Here is a 17,724-nt window from a genome sequence, read left to right as displayed (position 1 = left end):
CTAGCTCATCATCCCCTTCGCTCCTGTAGCCATGAGGAATATTGAGGTAGGGCAAGAAGCTACAGTGAACCCATGTGGAAATGAGAGTCCATAGTCTCCTCAGGATCATCAGGGATGTGGGTATTTGGAGTCGCTGCTCACCCTGTCCATCTTCCAGAGAAACCCCAAGTTCCAGGAAAAAGGCTGAAACCCCCCCCCCCCATGTGCTAAGATCAAGTGCAAAAAAAACCCCTAAACCATTTGATGAGCTAAAACTCAGACCATTCCTAGCCAAACATTTTCCCCACATATATATGAAGTCTGGATGATGGGAATTGCCATCCAACACATGGAATGGGTACCAGATCACAGACACTACTCAGGCTTTTATGTCATAACTATTGCAGTGCTGAATAGCTGTGTGCCTCTGCCTGAGATTTTAGGAAGATTGTCACTCTAGTCCCAAGCTGTTTATGCTGCCATACACAAAATCCTCCCCTGGCTTTTTCTGACAGCCTTTACTTCTTTTACAACACAATCTGATGCATGCCAACCTGGTTCTGAGCCAATATTCTTACTGAGTGCCAGATAAGAGTGTACAATACTTTTACTGCTGTTGAGGGAAAAGGTTGCCAGGTTCAAAGAGCAAACTGTAGGTACAAACTCTGTCCGGTAAGAGAGGAAAGGCAGTTTCTTGATACTTGAAGGGAATTCTTCATTTGATATTGCAAGGCCCAAGACTAACCAGATGTGAAATGGTGTATTCATTCTGTCCAAGCTCAGAGGTACTCTCTAGTTTCATTACATTGTTGAATGTTTCAGGTAGTTTGAACTGAACATTAACACAGAATAAGCCTCACTGTTCCATCGGCCTGAGCTTCAGGAGTCATGGCTTCACGTTTTTAGTCCCTGAAAGAAGAAGAGCAGGAGCTAAGCTGAGAGATGGGCTTTCAGCAGTGACATTGCCACATGGAGAGCACATTGCTTCTAGTAGTTCCAAGCCTGAGATACCAGTGGAAGCGTGTAGGGCAGGGTCAAACTAAACTTTAAGGAGATCTACCTGGATCACTCGAGCGAGTCAGGAAGTGAGGCTGAGGGGCCTGACGCCGAGAGAGGCCCAGAAGGAAAAGACACGAAACCGGGCCTTCTCGGCGGTGGCCCCTCGTCTTTGGAACAACCGCCCTCTGGAGATTCATGCGGCCCCTACGCTGGGCGCCTTTAAAAGTCAATTAAAAACATGGCTGTATATTCAGGCCTTCCCTCCAGCTAATATCTGATCTTTTTTCATCTTTATTTTATTTATTTTATTTGGCCTTTGTATTGCATTTGTTATTTTATGATTTTTGTAATATTCTGTGTTATTTAATTGTTTTGTGTGAAGTTGGAAGCTGCCCACAGTGGTCTTGCAGATCAGATGGGCGGGGTATAAATCAAATGAATGAATGAATGAATGAATGAATGAATGAATGAATGAATGAATGAATAAATAAATAAATAAATAAATAAATAAATAAATAAATAAATAAATAAATAAATGGGTGCTGTAAGTTAAGACCATGAGTCAACCTGTCACCTGCTGCAAGTGCTGGGGCAGCTAACTGCATTTTGCCACCTGCCTGGCCTCTAAAATTCCCATCTCACCTCAGAATATGAGTAGACCAGAAGGGGTGGAGCGATGTCAGCGAGAGCAGAGAAATCCCCAGTGCTCTGGGAACCTCTGTGTAAACTCTGAGTCAGCAGACCCCCCCCCCACAGTGGAACGGGAAAAAAGTTCTATAGGAGAGTGGGCTTGCAACGAAGAAGAGCTGGAAAAACTCTGAATTCAGACAGAAACTCTGTCTTGGTGAGAGCTTCCTTTCTCAATGCATCTGGCTCGGGAGATGCCATGTATGGTGAATTAGCCGCCTAACTTTGCCAAGGTGGCTAGTGTGAAGAAGATTTTGGCCTATATCTAGGCTCTCCTTCTTTCAGGGATGTGGTGGCGCTGCGGGCTAAACCGCAGAAGCCCGTGCTGCAGGGTCAGAAGACCAAACAGTCGTAAGATCGAATCCACACGACGGAGTGAGCTCCCGTTGCTTTGTCCCAGCTCCCGCCAACCTAGCGGTTCGAAAGCATGCAAATGCAAGTAGATAAATAGGGACCACCTTGGTGGGAAGGTAACAGCATTCTGTGTCTAAGTCGCACTGGCCATGTGACCACGAAAGATTGTCTTCGGATGAAATGCTGGCTCTATGGCTTGGAAATGGGGATGAGCACCGCCCCCTAGAGCCGAACACGACTGGACAAAAATTGTCAAGGGGAACCTTTACCTTTACCTATGATTTAGAACATAGTTTCTAAGCTTGTAGTTCATACTTAATCTTTGTAAGCGTAGCCATAATTACACCTTAAGCCTTTTCTCCCTGCTTTATGTTAGGCAGCTATCTCTCAGAATACGCAATAGACATGGGTCTTTCTATTTCTTGCACTGCAATCCCAGGCCTCGGTTTGCCTATGAAGAAAGAGGAAATGGATGGGAGTGGCCAGGCTCCAGAGTTGCTGCATGGAATTATAGAACTATTAGTCTTTATATAATAAGATCTATAAAGAAGTCTTTTAAAATATTTTACTACTACAGTGAGCTTATATTTCTTGGCTACAACCCCCCCAAAAAATATGTCTGGGGAAATATAAAAACAGAAAAGCCCTATTCCTAGTATGTAATCAATACCATCTAAGTAATCTATGCAATACATGTGTCACTTATTCTGAGTTATTAGTACATATGTATGGATGTGTGTTTAAAAAATAATGGCCAAAATGGATCTATTTGTGGGCAGGTCCAAACCTTGTTCCCCTCCCCGCAAATCCTGCAGCCTCTACAATCCATCTCTTCAGGACAGGTTGAAAGGCAAATCCTCAATTTTTTATTTTTTTTTTAGTAATTGGAAAAATGTTTAGTGCAAGTTAGTGACTCAAAATATTCTTCCAGCACATACATAATGGCAAATACATAAACAAGCCCACAGTACACATTAACATCTGTGTTAAAAGTAACAGCATGTTACATGTTTTCATCATCTGATTCATCCTCTTCTTTCAGAGATTCTTTAGCATCTTTCTCGGCTCCTTCCTTAATGTCCTTTGGGACCATTTTGTGTTTTCCTTTTGTTATTTCTTCAACCCAGCTGAGTTCCGGTTCAAGAGCTTTATCTTTTACTTCATCATGGTCTATGTAGATTATGGTTGTTGTGGGTTTTTCGGGCTTCTTGGCTGTGTTCTGAAGGTGGTTTTTCCTAACGTTTCGCCAGTCTCTGTGGCCAGCATCTTCAGAGGACAGTTTGCTATCCTCTGAAGATGCCGGCCACAGAGACTGGCGAAACATTAGGAAAAACCACCTTCAGAACACGGCCAAGAAGCCCGAAAAACCCATAACAACCATTAGATCTCAGCCATGAAAGCCTTCGCGAATACATATGTAGATTATCTTTAAAGTCATGTCTTTCATCTGGAGCTTTTCAATCTCATTCTTTGCTGCCTGCCGTGCTTTACCAATAGCACATCCCCAGTAACCATAGGAAGCTCCTGATGGGTCAATTGTGTATAGCTGTGCACCATCATCATCATCATATGAGCCCAACATGAAGCTGCAGCCAAAAGATCTGCCAGCACTATATAGCGTATAGGCATGTACGTACATTGCCACTCCATCTGCAAGTTGTTTCAAGGGAATGTTATAACCATATTTGGATCTAAAATTTGAAGCTTCTTCCCTTGCTATGTCAGCTAAAGACTGGGCATCAGCCAGAAGTCCTGCTACTGGCATTCTAACATGTTCTATCAACATTAAAAAGACACTTATTCAATCCTTCTTCATAGAGTTTGGATAAAACAAGTTTCTCTACTCCAAAGACTACACCATCTTTACACCGTATTCCAATTGCTGTACTGCTATTCTCAACAGCTTTCATAGCATACTCTACTTGAAATACTCTGCCAGGAGAAGGCGACGGAGAATGGGAGGGCTGGTGAGTATACGGGAAGGTGCTTTGCTCTCAGGTCTCCTTCGCCATGAGTTCAAATACTCAAATATGAAGGACAAGGACTAGAAGCTTTTGCTTCAGTTTGTTTTTCTAACTAAGGCTAGTTACAGCTAATTGACAGGGTGCTGGGGCACATCTCAACTTTGCTGTCAGGAGCATGAGCAAGCCTGAAAGTGAGATCAGCTCCAATCAATTATCCACAATTTTGTGAATTTTATGCAAACACTAAAATGGTTGGGGCTAACGATTTCTTGCTGGAATCAAACATGTCTTACATTTCTGCCTTCCATTTCTTGATGTGTCACATTCCTTTCTGTTCCAGCTATTTGGGGGGGGGGGAGTTTTTGTAACAAGTAAACATGTTTTCTTCAACAGTTCCATGAGTTTGATTCCCCAATGTGCCTCCTGGACATGGGCTGGAATCAATGATCCATAGGGTCCCTTCCAGCTCTGCAGTTCTAAGATTATTATTATTATACTATAACCTCTGTGGAATCACAGTTGCCAGTTGCGTCACTTAAAGGATTCAGCGAAGAATAACATACGTATTCCCATTAACATTCAGAGATAAGACTAGGAAATTGGAGTACATATACCTACTGCAATGCTAATACTTGTCATCAGTGTCCTGAGTGCAAGACTTTAAGATTGTCAGGAGGCTTTCTGACCGTTTTTACCTCAGGTCAGTAATCAAAGTGAGATGAGAGACAGTGCCAGGTGAACCTATAAGCAAAGAAGCTTTGCACTTTTCATCAGGATGCTATATTCAGGGGTCTTGATTTTGGTTCTAATTCCTCCCATAAAAAGCAAGGCTCACGTTGTTAAATGCAAGGCCTGGTATCCACACCCTCCACTACATGAATATCATCAGTCCGGAGACATCCTCATTGGCGGCATTTCTTCTGTTGGTGAATTCCTCTCACTGGCACCAGAGTTTACTGAAGAACCTCCTCCACTGTTACGGGAAGGTTTTGTGTAAGGAATTTCATGTTCTTCTTCTTCCGTTCCATATACTTTGGAAATCAAACCAGGTTCAAAATAACAGCTTCTTGTAAACAATGTTTATCCACATCCTGATTTGATCATATTACGGACCTGAATATAATTACTTTGAAAAACATAATGTAATCTAATTCCTTCAAAAAGTAACTCCTCAAATAGCAGGAACTTAAGCAAGAATATAGGCTTTATGTTGGTGGGTTGATGGGCAGAATATCTGCGAGCTAAGATATATGTTCTTGTTCCTGATGAAACCTGTTATCACAATATATCTGTGAAGATTCTTAGTTATCGTAAGTTTTTTCTGGTCACCTTCCCTCAGGCGTTTCCTCCCTCTTGTATAACAAGTTCGTTATCCTTTTGAAACGTTGGCCATTCAATAAAACACAGATGTGTCTCATTGGCAGAGGTTTTCAACTTTTGAGACTTACCACCTCTATCTTTATTTGTTTCTCACTCAAGAGAGTTGATTCCTGTATCTCTTGATTACATGTTCTTCCTCACACTGGTTTAACCAAACATTTTTTCACCCCAAAGTTATGGATAAATTGTTTTTATGTTGAGTAGGAAGACTATAGGAATTACTTTATTACCTCATGTATATGCAAAGCAGAAGAGTTTCCCATGACCAGCTGGAGAATGTACACATCATGAGAAAAATGCTGGAACAGGAGAGGGTGGTGGTTAAATAAGTTGTTTTCATTTTCTGTTAAGGCAATAGATAGTGTTTCGAAATGTGGGTCTCCTTCAACTAAAAAGTAGTTTCAGAAAGACTCTGGTGTGTCTGTGCACAAATGTAGGTTAATAAATGGATAAGATAGGGTCTGCAGTATGTTTGCAACACCTTTCTACTTCTTTGATGTGACTGTACCTCTCTTTCTAGGGCACTTGTGATGAATTACCAGCACATTTTGGCCTTGCTCTTTGCAGTACGTGAGATTAATGAAGACCCTCAGCTCCTACCCAACACTACTTTAGGCTTCCACATCTATAGCAGTGATTACAGTGAAAAATTGATCTATCAGTCCACAATGTTTTTAATGTACACATTTGAGAGATTTTTCCCAAACTACAAGTGTGGCGTGCGAAACACATTGGCTGCTGTAATAGGAGGGCTGGATTCAATTATTTCCTTTGATATGGCAAACATCTTGGATCTCTATAAGGTAGCCCAGGTAGGAAATGCATATCCAGCATGCTTTCTTAACCCTTCTTCGATAATCCTGTTACCCTTCCAGTTTGGATAACTGGAAAGGAAAGTGAATGTCTTTGATGCAACCATAGGTATACTTATACACTTCCTTATATTTATTCCATTAATTTCTCCGCTATATTCAGTGATAAGATTCCTAGCAAATGTTGTTTTAATATAAACGCTTCTCACTAAAGTTTGTGTCTGCAGATTTGAAATGAGAATTACATCAGAAAATGTGGGGGGAAATGCTGCATCAGTGTTCCAATTCCAATGTAAAACAGGGACTTTGTTAGTGTAAGAAAGTAGAACTAAGAGTAAGTAAGTGTAAAAGCATAAGTATACCTATTTCAAATTAAAACCATATATTTAAAGAAGGGATGTTATGTATTGTATAAAAAGGATATTTGGGGGATTGATATATAATTATGCCATTTCCCTATTTAGCAATACTAGTCTACTGACCGGCTCAAGTAAGAGAGAGAGAGAGAGAGAGAGAGAGAGAGAGAGAGAGAGAGAGAGAGAGAGAGAGAGAGAGAGAGAGAGAGAGAGAGTGTGTGTGTGTGTGTGTGTGTGTGTGTGTGTGTGTGTGAAAGAATTGTTGTGCATTATTGCTTTGACTATGTTTTTGGTCTTGGTCTTATTTAGCATTTTTAGAGTGGCATTTGCTTGACCCTTTTTGTATTGGTATACATTGTTTTTAGCTTTAAATAATGTATTTTAATGTTGTAAGCTGCCTTGTGTCATTTTTTTGAAGGAGAAAGGCAGGGTAAAATAGGAAGGAAGGAAGGAAAGAAGGAAGAAATGAAATGAAATGCAGGCTAAATAATGTTCTCCACTATCCCAATAAATACTCTGCTGTTTCCCTCCCTCAATTCCTCCCTATGTCTTTTCAGCTGACATATAGTCCTGCTGAAACGATGAAGGATAAAACCCCAGGCCTTCCCTTCTACCAGATGGTCCCTTCTGAAGCCCTTCAGAATGAAGGTCTCCTCTCTTTACTTCTGCACTTTGGGTGGACCTGGATTGGGCTTGTTGTAATGGGCACTGAAAACGGAGAAAGATTTGTGCAAACTGTGGTTCCAATGTTTTATGAGAAAGGTGTCTGCTTTGACTTCATCAAAAGAATCCCTACACCAGATTTTGCTGGTAACTTCCCTGACCTCCTGGAAGAAGGGCAGAAAATCTATGATAAAATTATGGGAAGCACAGCCACAGTAATATTGGCCTATGGAGAATCTTACTCCTTCGCAACTTTCAGATATTTGTCCTATGTATCTGATACAGATGTGACAAAGAAATCAAAGGGGAAAGTGTGGATAATTACAGCCCAAGTGGAACTCAGTTCATACGTCTTCCAAAGAGATTGGGATGAAGAAATATTCCATGGCGCTCTCGCTTTCAGGTTTCACTCCAGTCATTTATCAGGATTCCAACAGTTTATTCAAGACAGAAACCCTTTCAGCGCTACGGGAGATGGTTTTATCAAGGATTTCTGGCAACAGGCCTTTGCTTGTTCCTTTCTAGACACTGATCTGGGTGAGGAGGAGAGTCATCTGTGCACAGGGGAAGAGAAACTGGAAGATCTTCCTATCCCGTACTTTGACATGAGCATGACTGGCCACAGTTATAGTATCTACAATGCTGTTCATGCTGTTGCACATGCTTTGCACGCCATGTCCTCCTCTAAATTGCAACAGAGAGCATTTTTTAATGGAGAGAAGCTGAAACATAGGACTCATCCCTTTCTGCAGGTATTGTTCTAAAGCTTGTATTAATCAAATACTAGGTCTTAAAATGATTTCTAAGGCACATATTCTAAATGATCACCACAGACTCTTCCTTTTAAGATAGGTAAGTTATTTTTCCCAACATTCTGAACCAAAGTCATCAGGAATGAATTAAGTCTCTTTGGGTTTTCTATTTATTTGCTTCTCCCCCTCCCCGAACCATAGAGAAGTGTTTGCCTTTGTGGTAAAATCTCCTCACATCTGTGAAATTTATCCTAGTAAACATGAGTCTTCACTCGCCTGAACTCTCTTTAACCTCAGTTCATTACTATTATTAAAGTTCAGTGTGAGAAATCCATCTTCAAGCCCTGTGCACTCATTTTCTTTCAGTAAAGAAGGAAAAAAATGAAGAGGCTGGCATCATGTTTTAGTTATTTTCTAATGGGGGAATTTGACTGGATACTGCTTTAACAGTGGGATTTGGACAGAAGAATCCCCAAATATCCACGATTATTGAAACCTATGGGTGAAACTAGAAGGCCAATTTATCCCAAGCTGAACACTCCCATTTTGAGGTCTTGTATGTAATTTGAGGTGATCCTTGCATGTGGATCCTTGCTTCAGTGCATTTTGGGAGAGAAAATCACACTGAGTCTCAAGTTTAGCTCTATTTGACCCTTTCTCCTTTTAAACAGAAAAAAAAGGAAAGGAAAAAAATTCTAATTGGCAGAATAATTAATTGACTTGCTGATCAGCCAATTCAGCCCTGACTTGCAAGAGCTTTAAAAAAAAGTCTTTGCAAATCTGGGTGGTTAGACCAAGCTACCTTTACAGGCTGAAAAAGGGTTGATTGAAAAATGAATACTTCCTTCTGTGTCTCTGATGAACCCTCCATCTTCCTTTATCACTATTTTTGCTTAAATGGTTTCCCTATAGAACTAGGACAGAAAGCCTTTTTAAAAGGAAGGAAGGAAACAAGGAGACTTGAACAACAAGAAAGGAGTCAAAGCTATTTTGTGAGTTGCTGAAGAGAATTAACTGAGGAAAACATGGCTACCCCGAAGTGACTTCACAGGGAATCCTTTGTTATTTTTCTTGCTGTATACCCACACCCACTGTGGGACACTTTGACAAAGAATTTCCATGCCCTGTGAAAATCCTTGCATTTAGGCAAGAAAAAAAAAGAGTTTCTTCTTTTTTTGCCACAGCATCCATAACAAATTATACAAATGTCTCTGAAAAACTAGTGTTCTTTCACTCCGAGGTGCAAAGCATGTACACACATAACATGCACAAAACTTGCTGTTGATAACCAAAAGAACATGTGGGATGCAAATAAGCTCTCTTGCATGTCTAATCCCTCAAGTTCATGCAAGATACAAAAAAGGATCATGCATAAATCTTAAAACCCTCATTTTCCACATCTTCCTCCATTCTTCATCATTTATTCTTTTTCCTAAGTTTTGTTGCCATACTAACTTCAATCCTTCTTTCTCACTCTCTTCGTCTTCTAATTCAAGCAGGAATCTATACATTTTACTCACTGCTCCCTTTACTGAATCAGTCATCTGAATATCTATATATGATAATAGAAATTGTTCATGCTTCGTATATTCTCTACTTTTATGATATTTCTTTACCCATTCATTAGTCCATCTTTCTAATTGCAAATAGTGCAACCGGGAAATATTCTTATTCTGAAGGATTTGTTTCATTTGATCTTTCGATCTCATTTTATACAACCAGTCTTTTAATCTAATCACTCTTTTCTTTCAACAATTCCACATAAGCTTTCATATTGACAGGAAAATTCTCTGTTTCAGCTACTAGTCCTAATGGAGAATTAAATGGACATAAATTCTTTCTGTATTTATACCAGATGTTTAACACTGTCTTTAAAATGGGTTATTAATTTCACTTATTTTATATTTCTTGACTGTACCAAATAAATATTTTTCATATCTACCTCTAACTCTGATGATTCCATTTCCCACCAAATTAACCTTTCTGGGTTATATATAATTTCCCCAATAAAACTAAACTGATTAGCCAGATAATTTTTTATGTTTTGTACAGCTATACCACCTTTTTGTTGTTGTTTTATACCAATATTTTTTATTTATTCTGGCTCTCTTCCCTTCATTACAGTATTTATTAATCATTCCTTGCTAAAATTTAAAATCATCCTCTGTCAGCTGTATTGGTAACATTCTAAATAAAAGAATAATTGTTGGCAAAATTTTCATTTTTATCAGTGCAATCCTTCCAAACCAAGAAAGTTTTAAATTAGTATATTCCTGTAATCTATTTTTAAGTTCTTCTTTTAGTTTATTATAATTATGTTCCTTTATCTTTTGAGTATCTTTTACCAAATCTATACCTAAATATTTAACTGTTTTACATATCTTAAAATCATATTTATCAGCAAACCTTTCTTGTTCTATTTTATTATGATTAAACAACATTATTTCAGATTTTTGCCAATTTACACGTAATCCAGTTATTTTTCCAAATTTTTCCAAATTAATTTTAATTCTATCTATACTTTCCAATGAGTTTTTCACTGTCAATAGGGAATCATCAGCAGATAAATTAATCTTTATTATTTTCACCCATACCTTCAATCAAATCCTCATTCCTTATTGCATTTGCAAACATTTCAATAATCAAACAAAACAGAACTGGAGAAAGAGGGCAGCCTTGTCTAGTGCCTCGGCCTAGAGATATCTGTTCTGTCATCCCATCATTAACAATTACTGCCGAACTATTCTCCACATATAATTGATCTATTACCCCTCTAAATTTCTTTCCAAACCCCCAACCCTTTAAAAGAATCTTTAATGTTGGCCATTCTACACAATCAAATGCCAGCATCCATTGCAGTACAGCCTCCAGGCAGCGCTGAAGGGATGGAACGGCATCCACTGTGGCTGGAGAAAAGGAGATGTAGAGCTGGGTGTCAAAATGCAGTATGTGGTCCTAAGTTGCATGATGCCCAATGTTCATGCCCTGTCTATGCATCCCCACTAATCATTATTGTTTTCACCCATTTCTCTTTAGCTCCATCCCTTTCTCAGAGGTGTATCATTTAACAACAGTGTTGGAGACAAGATTTCTTTTGACCAGCATGGGAAGTTAGTTTCTGGGTATGATATTATCAATATGGTGACCCTGAGGAAGCCCAATGTAAAAGTGGGAAGTGTGGATCCTCATGCACCTCTTGACCAAAGATTCACCATCAATGGAACTGCCCTCATATGGAATAGCTGGTTCAATGAGGTGAGCTTCAAACACTGCTACTTTGGGCAATCTTGGATCCCTCACAAAGCCCTGAGTCCCACTCAATACATATCAAACTAATTAAACCAGGAATGTTTATATCAGGTTGTTTCAGGGATGCCCTCTTTGCAATCTTTAGTTTGAACTCACCTAATCTGTACCTGATGGTCCAGACCAGTAGTTTCCAGCCTTGAGTAGCCTAGGTATTCTTGAACTGCAATTCCCAGAAGCCTTCACCATCAGCTGTGCTGACTGGAGTTGTGGGATTTGCAGTCCAGGAACACCTGTGTTACCCAAAGTTGGGAACTACAGGTCTAGACTATCAGAAATATCTCTAAGAAAGAATAAGGAATATGCTATTTTAAAAAGTGTGATGTTTATATACCACCCCGTAGCACTCTCTGGGTGGTTTACTAGTTAATTATGCAGGCTACACATTGCTCCCTTCCCTAGCAAGCTGGATACTCATTTTACCAACCTCGGAAGGATAGAAGGCTGAGTCAACCTTGATCTGGCTACTTCGGATTGAACCCAAGGTCGTGAGCACAGTTTTGGCTGCAGTACAGCAGTTTAACCACTGTGCCACAAGGTTCTATAAAAAGAAATAGTAGCACCAAGAAAATTTAGTTACATCCCAGCTAGATTAATCTAACATGTTGTATGGGAGGCTTCCTTTGGAAAGTGTTCAGAAACTGTGTCTGAAATTCTGCAGCTAGTTTGTTAACTGGGACTGGTTACAGGGAGCACATAACCCCCCTGTTATAGCAGCTCCACCAACTGCTGATCCATTTCTGGGCACAATCCAAAGGGCTGGTTTTAACCTATATGGCTTCGGTTCAAGCTAGTTTAAAGACCACATCTCCCTCTATGAGCTTGCCTGAGTATTAAGGTAATTGGGGAGACCCTTCTCTCACTCCAAACACCCTCACAGATGTATCTAGGCGGGACACAAGAGAGGGCCTTATCTGTTGCTGCTCTGGAACTCCCCCCAATGGGAGGCCAGGCTGGCTCTATTCTTCCTTCCTTCCACAAGTAGGTAAAGGCTTTTCTCTTCAGACAAGCTTTCCCACAGAGACTGGCTGTCTACAAGAGGTTTTAAAAGGGGGTGCTTATTTTTTTTTTGTTGCTCTAAAAATCTTTTTATACTGTTTTTATGCAGCATCTTAATCTAATGTATATTTAATTCTTTTTAAATACCTGTACATCTTACTGTGTAAGCCACTTTGGGACTTTTTAAAGAAGAAAGGTTGGCTAAATATATAAGAAAGAAAGAAAGAAAGAAAGAAAGAAAGAAAGAAAGAAAGAAAGAAAGAAAGAAAGAAAGAAAGAAAGAAAGAAAGAAAGAAAGAAAGAGACAAGCAAGCAATTATACCAGTCAAACCACTTAAACACCACTCTCAGTGTTGTAGATAAATTAGTTTGCGATATCACTGCCTCTTTGCCCATTCTGTTCCTGTTCTAACCCCATGTAATGGATGCAACGTACATTGTTAGGAGCCCCGTTCATCAGATTCTTCAGTAGTTCTAGTGGAGAAAAGGTTCTACCAGTCTCATAAATCAGATTCTGCTAGTGTAGAATGTAGGAAAGGGCATCAGCTGGAGGACCTTGGTTATGATCTTCTACTGCTTGGGAAGAGATCTTATAGTTTTAGGTCAGACTGGGAAGGGTCAACCATCATTTGGTTGATGTTAAAAATATATATGCTAGAATTGACATCCATATGCTGTATAAAACCTAGACTTAATATTGAAGGACAACGATAGGAATCCATACAGAAATGAATCATCCATCTAAGATGGTTGATTTGATACTCTTTTATTTATCAGACACAGCCCCTTTCTTTATGCACAGAGAGATGTCACCCAGGTTCTAGCAAGCAAGTAAAGGAGGGGAAGCCATTTTGCTGCTACAATTGCATCACTTGCCCAGATGGGAAGATTTCTGATCAGGCAGGTAAGACCTATACGGTAGCCATGTTTTAAACAAACTGAGTCAGAAGATCAAAAACAAAAGCATGACACATCAGGAAAACAGTTTCAGGGTTTAGAAAACAACATCACATTTTAGTGTGAATCAGTCATGTAGGAAATGCTAATGAAGAAAGCTTCTGGTACAAAACTAATCACACACACACACACACACACAAACACACACACACAGAGAGAGAGAGAGAGAGAGACCATTTTTCACTTTCACATTATGTCTTGACTTTTGAAATTTATTAAGATTCTTAAAATGTGATTGAAACCAAAATCCAATGAACACATGAGCCATCATCTATATTATTACTATTTATCTTGATTATTGTTTCCTGTATGAAATTTTATTTGGGCCATTCCTTCATGCTTCTTTGGATGGATTGAGGATGTAATTTCCATGTAGATTGTCTTTCATTTCTCCCATTGTAGGGACAAGTGCTCAACAGATGATGAAAAAAAAAAACAGATAAGAATAAAAACACAAGTCATAGTGTTAAAAAGCAATTAGATGTACAAAATGAGTGATCGAATGGATGGAATGTTGGACTAGGTTTGAGGAGGCTTGAGTTCAAATTCTCATTTTTCCCTTGGTGGTGGCTATAGTTAACTAGTAATTAAACTCCTCAGAGATCTTGAACTCTCTGTGAGGATCACCTTAAATTGGAAGGAACTTGATGGCACATAGGGCAACTCAGGATGCAATTAGATGGAGAAATAGTTTACATTTTAGACTGCTTGTGACATAGGTCAGTGCAGATACCCTGCAGTAGCACAACAAACGTACAACAGTACCCCAGCCCAACCCTGTGGTGTGTCCAAGCTGGACTTCTTTGGATAGACTAGAGTGATTCCTGGATGGACAGAAGTGTTATTTTAGGGAGATTGCTCCTGGCAGAGGGACCCTTGCCAGTTTGTTCAGATGCCATGCTTTATCTCGGTGTAATCAAACCCATAAACATATAAGCCAACATCCGGCTTTGCTTACAACATTGGTTAACAGTAGGTTTCTTGTACTGAAAAGATGCACTCTCGGGTCCTTAGCAACCAACAGGGGCACACTGCCCCACTCATTTCCTCCACAGGCATCCATCAAGACAACCATAGCCATTTCTGCTCCATCAACAGGTCTGAAAATACAAAAGAGAAGCAGATGATAGATTTCATCCAGGAAGGCCACTATAGACTCTAGAACCTTGCCCCCAAGAATGGCATTTGGCAGATGAGCTGATAACTGTGCCATACAGTGGCGTTTGGCAGTTCAGTAAAAGTCTGGCCACGGCCTCTTTTTAATCTACAACTTTGTTGTAGGGACTCCTCACTCCTTTTATCCACTTAATCACTCAAGTCCTGGTACCTTTGATGAACCAGGAAAGACAAATATTGAGTACACATTTTGTGGCTCTAACATCTCCAATGATCCTGAACAAATACTCGTATTATGCAGATTAAAACAGATCTCTTATCAGTGAAAATCAAAGAGGCATATGTTTTACCCAAGTGACATGAAGAAACTAGAGCACCTATACCATTACAGCAACTTTTTCTGCAATGCTGCATATAAACTCTTCACAGAGACTTGTTTAGTGGGTTGTATCCTGTTCTTGTGGGTGCATTATAATAGGCATTTCACTACAGGAAATGGTTTCACTGGATAAGTTATAGTAAGGTATATTCCATGAGTATGCGAGTGAAAATATACTCCTTTTTTTCCCTCCAGACCTGAATGACTGTAACAGCTGCCCAGATGAAAAGTACCCAAGCACGAAACGAGATTCCTGTATTCCAAAGGAGATACATTTTTTGTCTTATGAGGAACCTTTGAGTGTTGGTTTAGCCTGTTTCTCTCTTTCCTTTTCTTTGATCACAGTGCTGGTGTTGAGAACATTTATACAGCACCACAACACTCCCATTGTCAAAGCCAACAACCGGAGCCTCTCCTACACTCTTCTCTTCTCCCTCCTCCTCTGCTTCCTTTCTGCACTGCTATTCATTGGGCAGCCTCGGAAAACGGTCTGTCTCCTCCGACAAACTGCTTTTGGCATCGTCTTCTCCGTGGCTATCTCTTGTGTGTTGGCCAAAACCATCACCGTAGTTCTGGCCTTTGCAGCCACGAAACCAGGATCCCAAGTGAGGAAATGGATGGGGAAACATGTAGCCAATTCTATTGTTTCTTTCTCTTCCTTTATTCAAATAAGCATTTGCACGGTGTGGGTGACAACATCTCCTCCCTTCTCGGATGTTGATATGCACTCCCTACCAGGAGTAATTGTCCTGGAATGTAATGAGGGGTCTGTTCTAATGTTCTACACTGTGCTGGGTTATATGGGCTTCCTGGCCATTGTCAGTTTCACTGTCGCCTTCTTTGCCAGGAAGTTACCAGACAGTTTCAACGAAGCCAAATTCATCACTTTCAGCATGTTGGTGTTTTGTAGTGTTTGGCTATCCTTTGTGCCAGCTTACATAAGCACCAAAGGGAAATCCGTGGTGGTTGTGGAGATCTTCTCTATCTTAGCTTCCAGCGCCGGTCTACTGGTTTGCATTTTTTCTCCCAAATGTTACCTTATTCTTTTGAGGCCTGAGCTGAACAACAAGGAGCAGTTAATAAGAAGAAGGTTTGATGAAAAGACCTTTACAGTCTCCACCTCACTTGTACTTTTCTAAACCCAACAGCAAATCCCTCTGTGTTTGTGTATGTGTGGGGATAATGTCCCAAAGTTCAGTGTATGCCAGTGTTTTCAGAACTAGTTCGGAAGACCCTCTGTTGATACTGAGATCCAAATCCAGGGATATAGGCAGGGTCCTAACTATTTTCTTTTAGACTTGTGTGGCAAAGTCTCCAGTTTGAATTGTGAAGAGTGTTTCTTCATTTTATGACCTTCACAGCACCGATATTTTTGGTTGCTTCTCTGAAATTTCTTTTGGAATGTTGGGTTCCGCAAATGAAACTAATAAAACTATTATAGAAAACATCTCTGATTTCATTGGTCTCGTCACTCATTCAGTAAATTATATTATCAGCATTGTTTTAGCACTGTAGAGCTGGAAGGTACCGTGTGGAGCACCGAGCCGGCTGTGTCTTCTCATTAACAATTTAGCAGCTACATTGTGAAAAAACTGTTTGGATCAATGATATGATCCACTGGAGAAAAATGCATATAATGCATAGATGGTTTTATTAATGACATTAGAGGTAAATAAATCTCTAACACTTAGCACTAGTACGAGGCTGGAGAAGAGGCATGGTGCAGCAGAAGGAACAGCAGGCTTTAATATTTTGTGCTTTAGATTTAGAGATTCAGAATGAACTGTGCTTTGACACCCAGCCATTGCCACTGTGGAGATTCTCCTGATAGCACTGAAGGAAGGTCCCTATCTGTATTTGGGATGCTGGCATGAATACCTTTTTGGTACTTTGTGTTCCATCATGTGAAATGCAAGACTCACATAGTTAATTATAGGATCGAGCATCTGTACTATCTTCCACAGAAATCTTATCAAACAAAATACTTCAGTATTGGTGGCATTTCTCCTTATGATATCTTCATTTTAGGAGCTATTGAGCTCACTAAAGAACTTCTTCACCACCATCGGTAGAACTAAATAATTACACTATTAATTACGTATTATGTTTGCTCATAATAACATAATCTGTTGGTTTGATTGATTGATTGATTGATTGATTGATTGATTGATTGATTGATTGATTGATTGATTGATTGATTGATTGATTGATTGATTGATTTGATTTGATTTGATTTGATTTGTATCCCGCCCATCTGGTCTAGTCGACCACTCTGAGCAGTTTTGTTAAATATTTCAGTTCCACATACTGTGATAAGGAAATAGTCAGTCCTTAAACTCTGGGCTCTGAAGACAGACTTCTGGCTCATGCTACAAATGAAACGGTTCATAAAATGAACAGAATGATAGTGGTTGGTTACCCTTTGTGGCAGCTTACACAGCACCAAAGGGCAATTTGTGGTAGCTGTGGAATTCTTCTCTATCTTAGCTTCCAGTGGCGGTTTATTGTTTTGTATTTTTTTCTCCAAAATGTTACCTTATTCTTTTAAGGAATGAGCTGAAATCAGTGAATGTATCTGTGACAAACCCAGACCTACTGGGATATGCCACACGTTAACTAAGCTGCCACCAACCATTCCCTATAAGAAGTCACACAGACCAGGGATGGATTTTCAACAAATAAAAGAATAAGGTTTATTTAAATACAACACACAGGGAAAATAAAATGATCAGGTGAATAAGATATAGTAACGTGGCTTAGTCTCATTCATACATGCACACAGTTTGGTTCACACAGAACACTTAACTTGAAGCACAGACCCTGAACCTATCAGTTCTGGCTAACCAACAGACACCTGAACCTATCAGGTTGGTACTGACTGACACACAGACTCCCACACCAGCTTCTTCTTCCCAGCTGCTGCTTCTTCTCCTCCAGCGTCTAAACTTCTCCACACACGCTTCACATATATATACAGTACAGCCCCTCCTCTTGATGACCCGCCTTCCACTCCCCATAGGA

At 39.9% G+C, this 17,724-nt stretch overlaps 1 protein-coding gene and 1 pseudogene across 1 annotated transcript; one reads left to right on the top strand and one right to left on the bottom strand.

The window, feature by feature from the left end:
• Positions 1-3,406: 3,406 nt before the first annotated feature.
• On the bottom strand, positions 3,407-5,598 carry LOC140708265 (proteasome subunit alpha type-3 pseudogene; annotated as a pseudogene).
• On the top strand, positions 3,593-16,972 carry LOC110070059 (vomeronasal type-2 receptor 26-like). Its single transcript, XM_078378147.1, has 4 exons — positions 3,593-7,946; positions 10,983-11,201; positions 13,029-13,155; positions 14,899-16,972. Exons 1-4 carry the CDS (start codon positions 7,002-7,004, stop codon positions 15,840-15,842), a joined length of 2,235 nt encoding a protein of 744 aa, XP_078234273.1. The 5' UTR covers positions 3,593-7,001; the 3' UTR covers positions 15,843-16,972.
• The last annotated feature ends 752 nt before the right edge of the window (positions 16,973-17,724 follow it).

Source organism: Pogona vitticeps, chromosome 6, assembly GCF_051106095.1.
Source record: "Pogona vitticeps strain Pit_001003342236 chromosome 6, PviZW2.1, whole genome shotgun sequence".
Taxonomy (NCBI): domain Eukaryota; kingdom Metazoa; phylum Chordata; class Lepidosauria; order Squamata; family Agamidae; genus Pogona; species Pogona vitticeps.
Note: the sequence above shows the minus strand (reverse complement) of the source record. Positions and strands in the feature narration are given on the sequence as shown.